Source organism: Lates calcarifer, linkage group LG8 (assembly GCF_001640805.2).
Source record: "Lates calcarifer isolate ASB-BC8 linkage group LG8, TLL_Latcal_v3, whole genome shotgun sequence".
Taxonomy (NCBI): domain Eukaryota; kingdom Metazoa; phylum Chordata; class Actinopteri; family Centropomidae; genus Lates; species Lates calcarifer.
This window is the reverse complement of record NC_066840.1, coordinates 21,626,005-21,643,059: the sequence shown is the minus strand read 5'-3', so window position 1 is coordinate 21,643,059 and position 17,055 is coordinate 21,626,005. Positions and strand designations below refer to the sequence as shown.

The 17,055-nt window shown below is 38.1% G+C and overlaps 4 protein-coding genes across 13 annotated transcripts in view; 1 reads left to right on the top strand and 3 right to left on the bottom strand.

The window, feature by feature from the left end:
* Positions 1-704, top strand: part of anxa5a (annexin A5a) — a 28,295-nt gene extending 27,591 nt beyond the window's left edge. For both annotated transcript variants that reach the window (XM_018702986.2, XM_051072544.1), the window contains one exon: positions 249-704. In XM_018702986.2, the coding sequence (XP_018558502.1) occupies positions 249-308 (60 nt within the window). In that variant the 3' untranslated portion in view covers positions 309-704. The remainder of the gene's footprint in view (positions 1-248) is intronic.
* A 4,488-nt stretch (positions 705-5,192) lies between these two features.
* fgfbp1a (fibroblast growth factor binding protein 1a) lies at positions 5,193-7,851 on the bottom strand. The gene is made up of 2 exons (XM_018702993.2): positions 7,612-7,851; positions 5,193-6,644 (listed from the first exon to the last, which is right to left on the bottom strand). Exon 2 carries the CDS (start codon positions 6,623-6,625, stop codon positions 5,993-5,995), a length of 633 nt encoding a protein of 210 aa, XP_018558509.1. The 5' UTR covers positions 6,626-6,644; positions 7,612-7,851; the 3' UTR covers positions 5,193-5,992.
* Positions 7,852-8,460: 609 nt separating this feature from the next.
* fgfbp2a (fibroblast growth factor binding protein 2a) lies at positions 8,461-9,955 on the bottom strand. The gene is given in 3 exon segments (XM_018702992.2): positions 8,461-9,055; positions 9,208-9,707; positions 9,709-9,955. Coding segments are annotated over 2 exon segments (678 nt in total). The 5' UTR covers positions 9,895-9,955; the 3' UTR covers positions 8,461-9,055; positions 9,208-9,215.
* A 2,214-nt stretch (positions 9,956-12,169) lies between these two features.
* Positions 12,170-17,055, bottom strand: part of prom1a (prominin 1a) — a 79,698-nt gene continuing 74,812 nt past the window's right edge. For all 9 annotated transcript variants that reach the window (XM_018702997.2, XM_051072531.1, XM_051072533.1 and 6 more), the window contains 2 exons: positions 15,587-15,612; positions 12,170-15,050 (listed from right to left, as the gene is read on the bottom strand). Coding sequence is in view for 1 of the 9 variants with exons in the window: in XM_051072538.1 (XP_050928495.1) it covers positions 15,591-15,612 (22 nt within the window). In the remaining 8 variants the exon portion in view is untranslated. The remainder of the gene's footprint in view (positions 15,051-15,586; positions 15,613-17,055) is intronic.

The window sequence follows — 17,055 nt, the reverse complement described above, 5'->3', positions numbered from 1 at the left end:
AGTTCAGTGTCTTATTCAAGGACACTTGAACATGTGGAGAGGAGGAGCAGGAGATCCAACCATCCGAGCCACAGCTGCCCGCAGGTCATGAAAAGCGATTTACAGGCTGTCACTGGGGAAAAAAAGCTGCAAATAAATACAAATAAAACAAGAATTTTGAAATATTACTGGTAAGTGTGTAAAAAGGGCACTTCTGAATTTTTATAAGACTAATGAAATTCTTAATTATATGTCTGTTGTTTTTGCAGGAGGACACAGCTGGAGACTACCAGAAGGCTTTGCTCTACCTCTGCGGTGGGAATGATTAATGTTGTTTTATGGTATGTTGAGCAGCACTGAATGATGAGCCACCACGTTGCTGCAAGACAAAGTTACATGTGAGATGAGGTTATTGATCCAGAGTTTTTGATGACTTTCGCTTGTTATTGATTGAATTAGTGTGAATTACCCACCTGTCATTTTGACTTATGATATTATCTACTGCATGAGCAGCCATTGGAGTGCATTCACTTACAAGTTATTCTGTTTTTGTTTAATGTCAAACATAATTTAAACACACAATCTCTAACACAGCGTTTGATAAAGATGCAGGTTTGATTTTAATGTAGGGAATAATGTTAGCTGTGTTTGAAATCATGAAATATTTGAAATAAATGTTTTTGCTTCAGTCATTTAGACCCATTTCGTGTCAAATGTATACACAATATAAACAGTTGTTTACATTATTTGTGCACAGTGCTCACAGCATGTGTTAAACGCAGCTTAGAAAATACAATACTCCTCCTGAATTATTAAACCCTACATACGCTCCTGCTCTCATTAATTACAAATGAACTGGTGATCCGGACTTGAATTGCAGTGCGGCTGTCAGTGATCAATAAGTAATGGGACACTATTAGACATTTGTTGACTCATATAAAGACATCTACTGCCTCCATGTCTTTCTGCATGAAGAGGCCTGATGTCAAACAAGTTGGATCCTTAGATCAATAGATGGGAAATGACCTCACTTTGGAGTTGTACCACAGGGTGGCAGCAAAGTTTAAAGTGAGCAGACTCTTCCTCTGCACTGTTTTCCATGATGAAAACTGATCAGATTAACTCTAAAATGAGACATTCGGCTCATAAATATGAAGCGAAACATTAGTGATATAGAAGTGAGGCTACAAAAAGAGTAAGGGCTCTGTTTTTTTTCTACTTGAATCTTGCTCCAGTACTACAGCAATAAATCTAGGACTCCTCTCTATTACATCATATGGAAAATAACTGACTGTGTTTTCTTGTGTGAAGCATTTTGTGCACTTGTCCCTGTAATTCTGTGTAAGATAGCAGTGGTGAAAAGTAACTGAGTATATGTACTCCAATACTGTACTTAAGTACAGTATTGAGATAGTTGATTTCCTGCTACTTCTAATTCACTACATTTCAGAGAGAGATACTGTACTTTTTACCGCTCTACATATTTACAGACTCATAATTCAACAAAATAAACAGAATAAGTAAATTATAATATTTTTAACCAGAAACCAAAAAAATTGATAGATGAAACCTTTAAATAGGATCCAGAATTAAAAATAAAGTTCTGGGTTTGAGGAGTGCTTGTCCTCACAACAGGAGTTTACATTACTGTGAACCCACCAAAGTGTCTCCAGGGTTAAAGATAAAGAAATACTTTCCAGTTTTTTGATTCGTACATTTATCCTAATGATCACTTACAGATGAGCAGCCACAGACTCGTAAGTCAGAAAACAAACCTAGGTGATGATTTCTAGGTGTCTCTGTGGTTCTGAAACCCTCCTTATGTTTAATAAACTTCTGTCTGCCAGACGTTATGTTCAAAAAACACCCGAAGGTTCAAGTTGAAACTGTTTTCATGTATTGGCATGCTTCTCCTCGGAGGCTCCTGTTCTGTCTTCAGACATGAATTCACTCCAGTTCTCTGCGAAATGACTTGCAAATTGATGTAACCTTTACTCTGTAGTTACAGTCATTCAGGTAATTGCATTCCTGTTGCTGTCTGTGCTTTTTATTGCCATGAGGCTCCTATATTATTTTGTCTCAGAGAGATGATGTAGCTGAAGATAAGAACGACATAAGTTTGAAGACAGTCTGAACAGGTAGATCAGTATTGTCTGACAATTTTCGAAAATTAAGTGACAAATCAAATGTAAGACATCACATCTTAAACAGAAGCAGAGGAAGGAGAAAGAAAATGAAAATGTTGAACCACAAAATTGACAGAACAAGTAGAATATATCTTCAACAAAAAAAAAAAAAGGTTTATGTTTTGATTTCTGCAGATAGAATATCTGTTTATAACCAACTGCAGCATTGAGTGCTGTGGGCCGCTGATAGCGGTCCTCATATTTAAACCAGGTAAACCTGCTGAGTCGAGGCATTAAAGTTTTAATTCTGCAAGCTGCCCTGTTTGGATGAATTTCAGTAATTCTTTAATAAGGAAGTTAATCAGCGCTGCTTTAGCTTGCAGATTTAGCACTTACAGGTGCAATATCTAAGATCTCAACTATGCTATAACACAGATATCACTATAATATGTCTACAGTTTGGTTGGCTGTTTTTTTTTTATCAATAAGATTGACTCGGCGCTTTTGTGGTCAGTGACTGTGAACTCTGTGTGTCATAAATCACTTGTCCTCTGTGCTGGATGCTCATTTCCACTGCAGGAAGACACCATAAACAAGCCTCCAGTGTCACATTTCATTCTCAAATAACAAAAGATTCGGTGATTTCTGTTAAGTCTCCGCTATAATTTGGTTGTTTACTCATATCTATTTTGAAGAAATGACTTAATGATGTTTGTCAGTTGTAGGCCACCTCATGCTGCTCCCAGAGACCTGCCGGTGAGAGCTGTTTGCCCTGGTTGCCTGGTCCAGACAGCGACACACACTTATCATTCTCATTTCACGCTAACAATGTAATATTTGTGGTGTTTCGTTAATCAGTTCTTTGTAATCTTAGGCAAAGCTCTTTATGAACCAAATGCCCATTCACACACATACAGAGGCATTCATGCGAGCATGTAATCTGGACTGCGTGCGCACACACATAGACATGGTGCCAAATCTTCTTAGTGTCAGTAGTGCCTGGGTGTGTTCTCCCTACTTCCAGCCTGATCAAGGCCCACGTCTCTCAGCCAATCAGGAGCCACAGGCAGTCAGGCCACCTGTAAGTCCACACCATTCACAATCCACTCAGGGGGGATGCTTTGGCTTGGCCAGTAAAGAGTAAATGAGGAGATTTAAAGGAGCCTGAAGACATTCATTTTTTTTGTGTGTGTGATTTTTACCTACTGAGAGACTGCTTTTATTTATTTATTTACCAAACTGACAGTTATTGACAGTCTTAATCCAGTTGTGACATTGGACAGTGCCAACGTTCAGTGCCATTGCAATACATAGTGTACCCTTCATGTACTGTATGTAGCCACAGGTAAAATATAGGTTTGGAGGTTGTAGTAAGAGTAGTATGGAAAGTCCAAATAATTCCAGTGACTAAAATCATACAATTAAACAGAAGACTGGTATAGAACTGGAACATTTCATTACTGTATGCAGCATTGATCCAATCAGAATCAGATATAGTTTTGAGTGTTGTTGGCTGTTGATTGCAGTCCTCTAATTTAAATGAGGTAACCCTGCTGAGTTGAAGCGTTTCAGTTTTAATGCTGCAGCTGGACACATTGGGGAAGACTGAGGGAGGCCAAAAACATTTGAAATTGGCATCTGAAGTCACATCATATTTTTTTGCACAACAACTTGTTGACTTTTAGATGGAATTGGCTTCCAGTGTTAACCATAGTGTGATGGGAATGTGTGTAGTACATTTATGTATGAAACCAGAGTTGTGTATAATTTCTGAAGTAATTGTTTTAGCTCATGTACCATGATGCAACATGTAAAGGATTGGTCAACTGTGAACCGCTAAAAATAGCAATAATAGTAGTAATAATAATGATGAAAGTAGATGGTAAATCAGCTCCTACTAGAAACAAAATTCCTTTGGTTGTAAGTGTTTGTTGAAATTCTCATCTTCATTCCCTTTAATTGCTGCACCTGCTCTGTAGTTTTGAATGTTTTAAGGACTGAGTTAGTAACTGAGAGATACAATAAATCACAGTGTAGCAGCCATACACTATTTGCTGGATGCTTTTATCCAAAGCGTGCTACAGCACTATAATGCATGGGTGACCCCTATTGTCCACTTAGTGAGATATACAGTATACACTAAAAGCAGTTTATTTAATGCCTTTTCACTGGATGTAGTAACTATTCTGAGCGAGCAGAAAATGGCAGCACAGAACAGTTGAGGGTCATGCAGGTGCCTGCTGAAATGGGCCTAGGTTAAAACAGACAGGTGGGGTGAGTGATTGATTGATAATGACGTCTTTATGCTCTTTAACATGTTCTCAGGAGGTATTATTCAAAAGAACCGTCGGTGCTTAATGTTCAGCAGCTTGGAACAGTGCAGTTGGTCTTCAAGCTATTCACTCAAATTCTTCTCTTTTTAAATTCAGAGTGAACAGGTGTTCCACTGGCATTTTAATGTTTTTTTTTTATGGGAACTGTTTTACTCAGCGTGCACGTTCTCTTAAAATAACGCCTTGAATCACAAGTCTTGTCTTTTCAGCAGCTGGTGTTTCAAAGTCTCGCTTGAAAGAATTCTCCATAAATATACTTCCATTCTCTCTGCATTCCTGCAGTTATTTTGTGGCTGCCCTCTAATTTACTTTTTTTGTTGCAGCCACATTGCTTCAGTCTGCTTTATCTTACCAACAAGGGATTTCCTACATGGTCCAGAATGCAACCTGCTGTGAGTCTTGAGCTTGATGGATTTCAGCTGTGGGTGATGCATTAGGTTGCAGCAGGAGATGATGTTCAAATCATCAAGAAAGGCATGTCCTGGGGGCTGAGGCTGCTCTGTGGGTGGAGAGAGTTGTGTCTGCCTCTTGACATTTATTTAGCAGAGGTTTGTCACACGACCTAGACAAGGACAATAGCTAGATATCAAAAATTGTGAGTGCTTCCCTTCCTGTACGATTGCTGAATGTTGGCACTGACTTTTTTTTCTTGCTGATGTTTTAGCTTTGGGTGACAATCTGAGTGACGCACATTATCAACACATTCAAATGCAGAGGGACATCATCCTGTTTTAATCATCTGTTTTAATCAGTGATCAGTAAATATGTTGATGTAAATGAATTTAACTTTGTAGAAAAACTGATGAAACATTTCAGTTCAAAGGCTTTTATTAACATAACCACTCAGATACAGTACTGACAAAGTCGTATATAAATACTGACAAACTTGTTGAGGTTCGGGAAGTTCCACTGATCATGGTATGAATGCCAAGCATAACGCTGAAATCCCTGCTGCCCTTTGACTTTGATTTTGCAAGTTGAACATGTGAGGTTTTTGTGGTTTCACACTGAGAGTGTGGCTTCAGAGGCTTGTCTGTGCCAAAGTATGCAGGCTAAGGCTTCTCAAAATCACAATCTCCCTCTGGTTAAATTACTGTGTCAATACCCAACATGCTCAAACCTCTAATCTCCCAGCAAATACCTTCAGTAGGAGTGTGCGTGCACATTTGGGAAAGACAGAGAGGGGGCTTTGATATAAATGGCATTGTTTACTCAAAGCTTATGTCTTACCAATGCTTTACTCTTGTGCACTATTGCTTTAAAAAGCAAATTGACACCCCAGTGAATCTATCACAGATGGACAAGCCATAGCATAACATTAAAAAATAGAAATAAAAAAGACATAGAAAGATAAAAAAGCATTTATTGAACTGGTATAGCCACTGTTAACAGTGGGGAGAATTTCATCAAAGGTATGCTCTCTACATTAAAACTTAGAGAATATAGTAATTTTTTGCAAAGCAGCAAGCATCTACAGAGTCTATATAATAGGACAAGTATTGATGCAACAGCACTGACAGCTGAATTTATTTCAGTTCTTCACTTTTTTTTCTCTCAGCAATCATAATCCTGCACCATAGTGAAAAAGAACGTGCAAAAACTCGACCAGGAGTCGTTGCAGTACTCCTCTGCCAGCTTCTTGTTACCATGCTGACAGGATTTGACAGCTCTGGGTGCAGGGGGTGGAGTGTAAGGCACCGCGGTCTTCCTCTGTGCATTACGTAGTCTGAAATGAGCATCTCTGGCAGCTCTTCTGCACATACCCGCCCTGACCAGCGCGTTATGGTCCTGGCACAGGTTCCTTTGCTTCTTCAGCGCCCTGGCAATTTGCTTCCAATAAAGCTTGACATCAGAAGCGTACTGGGGACAGAGGGATGGTTTGGCAGCATATTCACAGCTGAAGCTCCTGTCCCCCTTCTTGCAAGTGACGCCGAGGATGAAGAGATCCTCACCTGTTGCAGCCCAGGTGCACTCAGACTTGTCTTTGGCCACCAGTTTTCCCTTGATGGGCTGTGCAGGGACAGATTTGGGTTGGCGCCCCACCTTTACCCCTGACCTGTCCTTGTGTTGGCCTCTGTCCACCCCTCGTACCTTACGTCCATGGCCCTTCTGACAGCTGCCCAACATCAGCTGATGGGAAACGCAGGCCAGAACCAGGAGGATGGTGATATTAGTGAAGAAAGCCATGAAACCAGGAGAAAAGACCCTGCAAGAGGATAATTTAGGATTTAGGTCTCTAACCTCTAATCATTATAATCCCCTATTAGATAATGTTTTAGAAAGAAACAACTGGTTTTCTTACAGAGACATTAAGAAAAGATATACAAAGCATCAGGTAATATAGACACTCATGAATATATTTGGATTTTAAAAGAATGAATTAGAATAGAAGATAAGGATACATCAGAAAAACAAATGTATAAAGTTATAGTGCAACAAGAGAAATTTTTAATCCTTAATTTATGAGATAGCCTAAAATGGAATAATCAGAGTAAAGGGTGGCATGAATACACTGATAGCATAGAAAGTAAAAAAAAAAAAAAAAAATACTACTATACAACTATCATAAATATGGACACACATTCTGCAGCAACATGATGGACAGGAAAACCTTTGGAAATTTAGTTAGAAAAGTACCATATACAGAGGTAGAGGTAGGTTAGAGGTACCATTGTTACTCTATTACAAGTGAAATTACTTAAGTAAAAGTACAGTATTGTAAGTAAGTATTGTAAAATGTACTTTATCTTTCAGAAGTAGAAGTATTGATTATGTTGAAACGCTCCTTTCAGTTTTATATTGTTAATAGTATAATATATTGTATTGGTTTTAATCAGTGTAACCTGTCAACACACTGCATCATATCTCATGAGCTCATGTGAAATGTTAATCTGAAAAGTAATAACAAACTGTAGAAGCGATGTATTGTTGTAAAATTACAATAGTTGTGATGGAGTAAAAGTATAAAGTAGCGTAAGATAAACACATTCAACTGAGTACAAGTATGTCAACTCACTGTAGGATTATTACAGGAACATTAAAATTACATAATATAAAGAAGTTACTGTAAGTAAGTGAAGCAGACACTACGCACACATTCCACTACTAAACACCCCAATACTGTGCTAAGACCTGAGCAGGTAGTGGCATTAGATAACACAGTGGTGACTTACCTGAACTTTTCAAAGTAAACTCAGACTGCAGTCCTGACACCTGTGAGCCAAGAGTCTCAGTCAGTAATGCTGCTGCAGAATCAGCCCTCCCCTTCACACACACACACGCACACACGCACACACAAGACTGAAGGGCTTAGAAAATTTGTCGAGTTCAGATTAGCGAACCGATGAAGGAGTAGCCTACTTAGCTCTTAGTCAAGCATGATTTAAATTTAGGAAAGGGCAAATACTTAAAACATGCGGGACTAAAAGTAATCTGTTGTGGCAGACTGTGCTGCCTGCTGCAGGAAGTCCCACCTGCTTCATGATAACTTTTAAGGCATTTATTCCAAACAAATGCAAATAACTTTAAGACCTTCACTGGACCATCTGGTAACACAGCGTGTCCAAAACAAAATGACTTGAAATATCTTGAAACAAGCCAGATGTCCCCACAGGAGCTAAATCACTGACTGACTGAATTTGGAAGTTGGAGCAACAGGGACACCCATAGGTCAAATACAGTATAACAGCTGATTCCTACAGCTTAAAAATAACATACACAGCAATCATTTTCTGTGTTGCTACTAATACTCCATCAATTCTTCACCAAATGTAATACTTTCTACATGTTTACTGTATTCACAATTCAAGATTCAAGAATTCTTTATTGTCATTATGTATACACATAACAAAATTTTGTTTGGTAGCTTTCGGCTTAAAAAAAGACAGACACAATACTTTAAAATACAGAGACAGAAAAAACAACTATAAACATACTATAAATATGTGCAATAAAATATATAATAATATGTGTATGACAACTGAAGTTATTCCAATTAGGAAATAAATGAAAACACAGAGAAATTGAGAATAATATTTATTTATTTGATAAAAACATGTTCACATTAATTACACCTGTCTGTCAAATACACCAGCACAGAATATCGTTGCAGTTGTAAACCGTAATTAAAAAGTTAGTCTCTCCCAACAAAGTAATATTCAAGGTGATATTAAGTGATGCAGGTAGATTATATACAAACATAAATACAGATAAGTGACACCAATGTTTGGCTTGATCCCTATATTTTAAAAAATGTTGCATCTGCAGAAATTTCACTTACAAGTGAAAGTAGTGTTTGCACCATTTTGTACGTGTCTCAAACAAAACATTTGTTCTTACATAATCAAGTCAGGTAGGGATGTTCTTCCAGCTGTGATCTCTGAAAGGATGTTTGAGTGTTTTCAGGCGAGGCTGGCTCTCAGTGGGTGATGATGAATGATGCTGATGCATGCTATGTTTCAATGAGGAGGAGTTGTTTGAAAGTCACTGCAGTACCATCCCTTCCCCTGAAGAGAGCGCTGCAGTTCTTCTACCACAGTTTCCCTCCAAGGGCTGTTAAAATCTGATGTCAGAAGTTATCTTCATCAAAATTGTAAATCTGTGAATCTAACAGAAAATCTTGAGCAAAGAAAAGAGAAAAAAAAAGTTAGAGTTTTGTAAATGAACGCTGGAGGCAAACTTGATTCAAATATCCTCATTCCACCACAGTACTTAGGATTAGTCATAAAACAACATAATAAACGCTGTGTGTTATTACAAAGGACAAGTACCTTTCTCGTTAATTTCGAAATAACCCAATTACATAGGAGCAGATGCCCTGAAGTGACCTCCAGCAGTACTGCCGAGCCATCCTCTTGCCAGTGCTCTCCACAGGGGGTGTCTGTGATGGTTGTGAAGTGGTTCTCTGTGTGGTCTTCACTCTTTGTGGGACTCTGGATTTCGTGGAAGGTTGCCTCACTGAATCAGGCCCTGTAGGTGCAGGTCGAGGTTGAGGTCTTGCAGGCTGTGCTGCTGGTCTTGCTCCAGTCCTAGAAGAAGCCTCTGGCACTGACCGAGAAAAGGAGGCCGACGAGAAGACCATCTGAGATTCATTGGTTGCCTTCCTGCACATGAAAGGTTTGATCTGTTTTGGCGCCTGGCAGGCGTTGTAGAGCTTCCTGAGGCCCCACATCATCTGGACAAAGTAGTGTCGAGGGTGTTTGTTGTAAGTGCGGCAGGTATAAGGCTTCCCCACATACTCACACCAGTAGGATCGCCTGTTGCCCTCGCATCGACACCCTCAGCCTTGTGTATTCCCCGTGACCGGTGATGATCATGGTGCACAAGTCGTTAGCCTTGGTGTTGAATTTGATGGGATCGTCCCAGATGCTCTGTCTCCTGCTGCCATCGCTCTGAGCCTCGGCCGGCCAGAGGCAGCAGGCGAGCAGCAGCAGCAGAGCGCTGGCCTGGGTCCACATGGTGTCAGATGGATGCTGAGTGTGAGAGGAGGAGAGTGGAACTGCTGGAGCTGAGGGTCCCTCCTGCTATTTATTGGCCAGGCAGACAAAGAGGGAATTCAGGATGGAGAAAAAAAGCAGTCAGGCTAAAAGAAACTTGCTGTTCAGGAGGAGGAGAACAGCAACATCAGTTAGAACTCTCTGGAAGAAAGCAAGGGCCACATGTCAAACCAGCTGAGATGTTGACTGTGATGCTCATGTTTACCCAGGTGTTATGTAAAAAGAGAACATACTGTCGCACATCAGGAAATTCCTCAAGAAGCCAGTTATGTCAATTGCACCTCATTGGACATTTTCTAGTTTGATGCATTCTTGTTGCCAGAGGGTTCATGAAATCACCCAAAACATCATACTTCTCGACAGTTATGCTACGTTTGCTCAGTGTTTCTCAATTAAATTGAAATGTGGCATGTCTGAGAATATACTTAAGGAAGCGAGCCTCCTGAATCCCTCAAGTTCTTTCTTGTTTTAAAAGGCAGTTGGAGCCTGCGACTGTGCAGTGTAACCTATCATTTCCCTCCAAACATAAACACGATCAGGCTGCACAACCACAAAGAATCGTGAGTAGAAGGCACTCACACATGGCAGACCAAGTTCAGCATGGAGTGTGGTAATGTGTGTGTTTTCTGAGGCAATTAAGACAGAGAAAGAAATGCTCTGCATGGTCGTGGCGCCAGAGAGGGCCAGATAATGTGGGGAGGGGTCGGATACGTCTTAAGTGGCTTTATTTCCAGGCCTATCTGGACAGAAAAGGTCCCATTGTGAGTGATGTGGGGCCAGGAGGCAACACATCTGGAGGAGATTAGCTTTACTAAGTGGAGTTAAAAGAACTGAAGGATCTTTGAAATTGTGTATTTTTATATACTTTTTTTTTTTTTTTTTTACAAAACAGGAGTCACCTAATGTTCATGCATCTACATTTAAAATTACAAATGAGTAATTTCTGAAAAATAATCCCACTGTTTCCTTGGGCTTTAAATACATTTAGAAATATTCAGTCATGAGTCTTATGTTTATTCCTCAAGTGATTAACATTGTTTCATATAAAATCTTAACTCCCCAACCTTGTGTTTGAGATTGCAGCATATTCTCTGGCACACTTTGTATAATGTAGGTATCCCCTTGCATAAATACATCAATGTGTGAAATTCAATATAACTTTCTTTACTTTCCCTATGGAGCATTTACATGGAGCAGTTTGCAACACTAGAATAACCCACACGTAGGATAAATGAGGAAATAACAACAACCAATTCTATTAAAAGGAGAGGATAACACATTTAAAAGCTAATAACTGTGTGCATATGAAGTTCTAATAATAGACAGAAATAATATAAGTTTATTTCTTTGCTGGATTTCAGCTGGTGAACTTCCCTCAATTTGTGAATACTTCTTTCCAAAGCCCCTTCCAGTGCATATGTACTTCTGTAGAATTGGAATTCCCGCTGTTATTTTATTGTATGGCACTGCCCATCAACTTGTGCAACATATGACATGCAACACAGTGAACAAGGACAATTTGTCAAAAATCTCTTAAATAACCATTCCAACACAGCGTTTCATGTATAAGTAAACACAGTAAAAGAGACATTTTCCCGGAATCACTACTTCTGTTTTTGACTAGATTCTGTCTCATCTGTCTTGTATACAAGTCTGTTTAGAAGTAGCAGTGAGTTGGCATGCGGTTTTACTGGTGGTGTTTATTCACATACTGTTTGGTGCCTGAGAAAACCTCAGAACAAAGGTTATGGAAGAAGATAATCATCTCCTATTGAAAATAGCTGACCAGTAACACAACCCAGTGGGTTCTGGCCAGAAGTGGCAGCACCACATAGGAATGTCTAGTCTTGTGTTAAAGTCTTAAGATACACTTAATGTCTCATGATATGTCATTTGTTTTGCATTAACCTCATAAATGACAATGTACCGTCACTTTTAGTAGCATAGCAGACACACTTTCTCTGGTTTTCTCTCACACACACTGACATATATCATATATTTATAATTTCCCTTTCATGCTAGATATTCCTGCATGCATGCTGCTTTTTTGCCTGACCACAAATAATAAAACCCCTAAATTCTTCTATCTTTTGGATTAAACCTAAAAGCATGTTACCCTCAAAATGCAGTGGCTATTCAAAACACTACCATTTTCATAATGAAAGAACCTATTAGGCATTCATAGAAAGGCAAATGTAACAAAACTAAAAAGAAATACAGTGAAATACCAGCAAACTGAAGTCCAAAGTTTATTCACAATTTATACACTCTTTTTTTTTTTCATCACCACATAAAAAGCTCCTTTTCGGTGGCTTCATCAGTGCCCAACTTTGGAGCACCAGAGTTCAAACCAGTTACCACCATATCTGTTCTGCCAGCATCCATCCGGGGTTTGGATACATGATATCTAGTTTGAGCACTTGGTAAAATCATACCCTTTTCCTCTCAAGATGGGTCACATCCAGACTCTAGCAGACAAGAAAACCAATGATAGTCCTGTCAAAGTGTGCACACAGCTGCCTCAAAAATATCCATCTTAACAAGAAACCTTGTACTGCAATGAAACAAGTAAAAAATGTTAATGTAATGCCATTTGAGACCATTTTGAATTAACTTACATTGCTCTAAGATTAAGAAACCAGATGGTGGGTAGTCCCATTTACTGTATATGTATAGACATACAATTTCTATAAAATACTGCATACAGATTATGTAGTAATATGTACTACTTTAGGCTTACGTAAAATGTGGGCAGTCAGATAGCATCTTTATACGACCAAAAATGTTATATACCTTAAAAATATCAACCTGTGCTTTATAGGATTCATTAGATATGCTAACTGTAAGCCTAATGTCAGTGTAATGCATTTTACAAATGGTCATAAAATGTGAATACAGTTAGATAGCTTAGTAGCTGTAGCAACTAGCTACCTAGCCTGGATTGTGGCCAAAAACATTAGCTAAAAATATCTATGGGCTATTCCCTTTTGAAAAAGCATTTAGTTTGTAATGTCAATGTGATGTAAGTTAAAATGGCCATAAAATGGGAATAAGGTACAAGAGGTGAATTTTTTCCACTAGTTTTCAGTGTTAATCAGTTGATGCTAACATTAGCTGATCAAGTAACTAGCATCAAAGATCGTGTTAGCACAAATGAAGAGAGAAGATTAAAATCGAATGTTACTATTTCATCTTGCCAACAGTTGTTTTAACTGGATTTAAGTTAAATCTAATTTTTCTAACATGTTGTAGCTACGCTAAGTTATTCTGCTGTTGCACTTTTGGTGTATTTAAAAAACAACATCAAGACATCTAAAAACCAAACTTTCAGTGTTAAGATGGACATTATTTTTTCACAGTGTGCATCAACACCATCAGCCATGTGAACCATAAAGCATTTTTCTTCTATTTGATTGACAGTGCTCACTTGTCTAATGAATGGATTGTCTATTTTTTTTTTTTTTTTTTACCATCAATACTACACTGACTGCAGCTGCAAATCTAACATGTAAACATGGAGGCGAGCTGGATGGGATAACTGGATTGGCTTGCCCAATGCATTAAAAAAAGACAGATTTCAGCATATTTCTCAGCCAACAGCCATATCAAGCAATACGAAATAAAAAAATAGCTCTTGAATACATTCATTTGTACCACACTTTTAAATGTATCCATAGCTACTGTGGGGTTTTAAAAAGCAGAAACAAAAGAAGCACATAACTGATAGATCTATAAAGACCTGAGACCTACAGTTAAAAAAAAAGGATTTGGCTTGAGAAAGTAATTCTCCACTTTAAAAGTATCACCACTATGAAAGCAAAGAAGATCTCAGTAAAAATGTTAGTGAACTCAACATGATAGCTTGGTTGGTTAATCAATTCATCACCTAGGGAACAATCTTATAAGCCTGTTATGCTCTGAATTTATTGTTTGAAATAAAGGAAAAATCCACCCAAAGAACTTACACTGTGACAAAAACACTATTTAGTGGTGTAGCTTAAATTATTGAAAAGTTTTGTTGTTTGAGGTTGTTGAGGTCAGATATTTCTGCAACAGATAGTAATGATTTTTTCTTAAAAGCCTGAATTTTTATACAAATTGTTCCTTTTAGAAGTTAATAAAATAAAGAGTGGCTTTAATGCAATGGTTTGGAAGTAAAGAGTACATTTTAAACTCTAAACTACAAAATAATTCAATCACAGATTGGTGATTTTTGACAGTGTAAGAGCATCTGATGGTGGATTTTCCCTTTTGTAGGAGCAAATCTGTCGAAATGCCAGGGTGAAACATACTTCTGAAAGGCAACCAGTCATTTGCAAACCAGCACAGATGTCAAACTGGATGTTTTTGTAATATTGTAAACATTTTTTTTAAAGTCATGCTAAATTTCCTCCATAATAATCCCCCCAAAAAATCCACCCGGGAACAACCTGTTTTTGTAATTTTACCACTTTGCTCAAATCGTCCATTTCTCAGTCATTAAAGTACCACACACCCACCAACTCACACAGGCTGCAGTTAAAAAGGATGTGCCATATTCAACAAAACACTCCTTTTGCACACATTGTATTTTATGTTATTTTGTACCATTCATCCTCCCTTTAAGGTTTGCTTGTGTTGAATTTGATACATCCATTTTAAGTGCAGCAGCAAAAACAAAAACCTCAAACATTTCCTCTAGCTTGTCATGACCTTCGGGTGACCTTTCAGCCACTGTTTTCTTAAGCACAAACAAGTACATTGAAATGAACAGGCATCATATTTATTGTCATGTCCTCATGCTGAATGTATTTTCAGCTTGGTTTTGTGTCTGAACAAATGTAAACGCAGACACAGCAGTCCTTTGAAAAAATGCAGAACAAGCCTGGCTCAGATTGATGCTGAGGGAGAAGAGTTTGATGTCCTGCAGGCAGAGAGTTTGTTTTGTTTTTTGTTTTTTGTTGTTTGGAGGAGAGGGCAGGGGACGTTGGAGAGCAGGTAGCTCTTACTGTAGGCTGTGATTGGCCTCATCAAGTTGATCACTGTTGATAGCCTGCAGGGCTCCGTGTGTTCTTCTTTTTTAAGGAAACCAGCTTTTGTTGAGCTTCGCCTGGTCCAAAGGATTGCGAAACATACGGCTTAAGAACAGATGAAAAAAAGAACATGATTTATTAAGTGAACCTAGAATATACTCAGTTTATTTGAGCATTGCCCTAAAGATTATTCCACACACAGTATATACAGTAGTGCCCCACTTTTGTAAAGTTAAAGCACAACTTCTACTGCTTCTCTTAGCTCTGTCCTTGTCTGTGCTCTCTCACATGGTGATATTTGTGATCCCGTCAGAAAACAACACACATTCTTCTCATCAGTCTGCGCTAATCAATCCACATAAAATTCTCCATTCAGGTGAAACTGCCATTGAAATGCAGAAATGCTACAAAATCTAATTTTTCAAACTTTTTCCACTTGTTTTAGGGAAAATTAGATTTGTTGACTCAATACGAGAATAAATTACTCCTTAAGTGGACACCTTAACAACAAAGGCTCTGAACCGTTGTGTTCCTTACTATTGATCGGGGAATCGAAACTCATTCTGCTGTTGGATTCATTGCAGCAGGCTCAATTAAATGGCTACAATCTAAAATGTAAACATGTAAGAAGGCAAACTTACTATCTTAGTTCCAGTTTTCGAGGGCACTGGGAAGACAAATATTAGAGAAAAATGAATTAGATATTTTTAAATATTAAGTGAATAATTCAAGACATAGTGTATTTATTTTCTTTTTTTTTCTTTTGAATCACCCAGGAGACTAATGCAGCTCTGGCAGGGTTGTGAAATAAAAGACATTTGAATGCAGTCAGTGATGCACAGGGGATTTTTCAAAGGCTGAATTGTCCCTTTGCCTTCTAAAAAATGCAAAAATTCTTATATCACTCCCATAAAACCTGCTTTCCTCTAAGAATAACACATCTCCCTTAAGATATTAAAAGTAAAATTGTTAAAATGCTATATATCTTTTGGGAGAAAATGTGACTGCAAATGATCGTGTAACCTAAAATTAAACTTTTTTAGAAGTATGTCCTGAAATAGGACATATTTTTGTCATGATATCATTTTACTTGATTTCTACTATGATGCCAAAGATAATTTTCTTACTGGCATATCTGTCGAAATGATGGCAAGAGCTGAATTATTGTTTTAATAAAACTTGTTACTTAAAGCAGGATTATGTGAAGAAGCAATAACAACTTTTTCCTCTTGACAAACAAAAATTTGAACTTAATACACATGTTGCTGCTACAGCCTCACTACCAATATGGTGGCTAATGTGCTACTCAACTTGTACAAGTGTTACATTAAGTTCTAACATTTACCCCTCTCCTATGATTGTCACTTGTGGCCACAATGGCTGCCATTCAGCAAAAGTTACATACTCTGTTGGCTTTGCTTTTTTGTAATTAAAAAAGTTTCCCTTTTTAATGATTTTGGCTTCACCTGAAGAAATTAGTATATTAGTAATATTTTCCACAGTTCTATTTGAAACTAAACAAAAGATCTAGGCAACAATAGGCCTTTTTCACAGCTGACATTTTGCAGAAAAGCACAGATGGTACTATTAGCAACGGCTCTGGTTTGTTCCAGTGTCCCTGTAAAACCATGACAGTGTGACAGAGAGGCGACATGAACAATATTGCAACCCTGAATGTGAAGCAGCTAAATGGAATTCAGACATGTTGATAGTTTTATTATTTACATCTGTGCTTTTTCTACTGTGACTGTGACAAAATGTCTTTTGTGAAAAAGGTGTATGCACCTTACAGCGAGCCAGGTGAAGAGCACCTCAAAACAAACTATAAATATTAAACAGGGAGTGTACTATATCAGTGGCCTCTTCTCTTTCACATTAAATGCTTAGTTTAATACTTCATTTTGGTTCATGTCAGCACCAATGAAAACTAATATAGAGTGGACAGAGAAATTGCAAACACCTCAGAAGACTATTGATATAAAAAAGCAATTGCAAAATTCAAATTTTAAGGATTCACACTGAAAAGAGCAGTTACAGATTACTGACTATTTTGTAAATGAGATGGTTTTTAGAGCTAAATTATGTTATTCTCAATAAGCATCAAACAGAG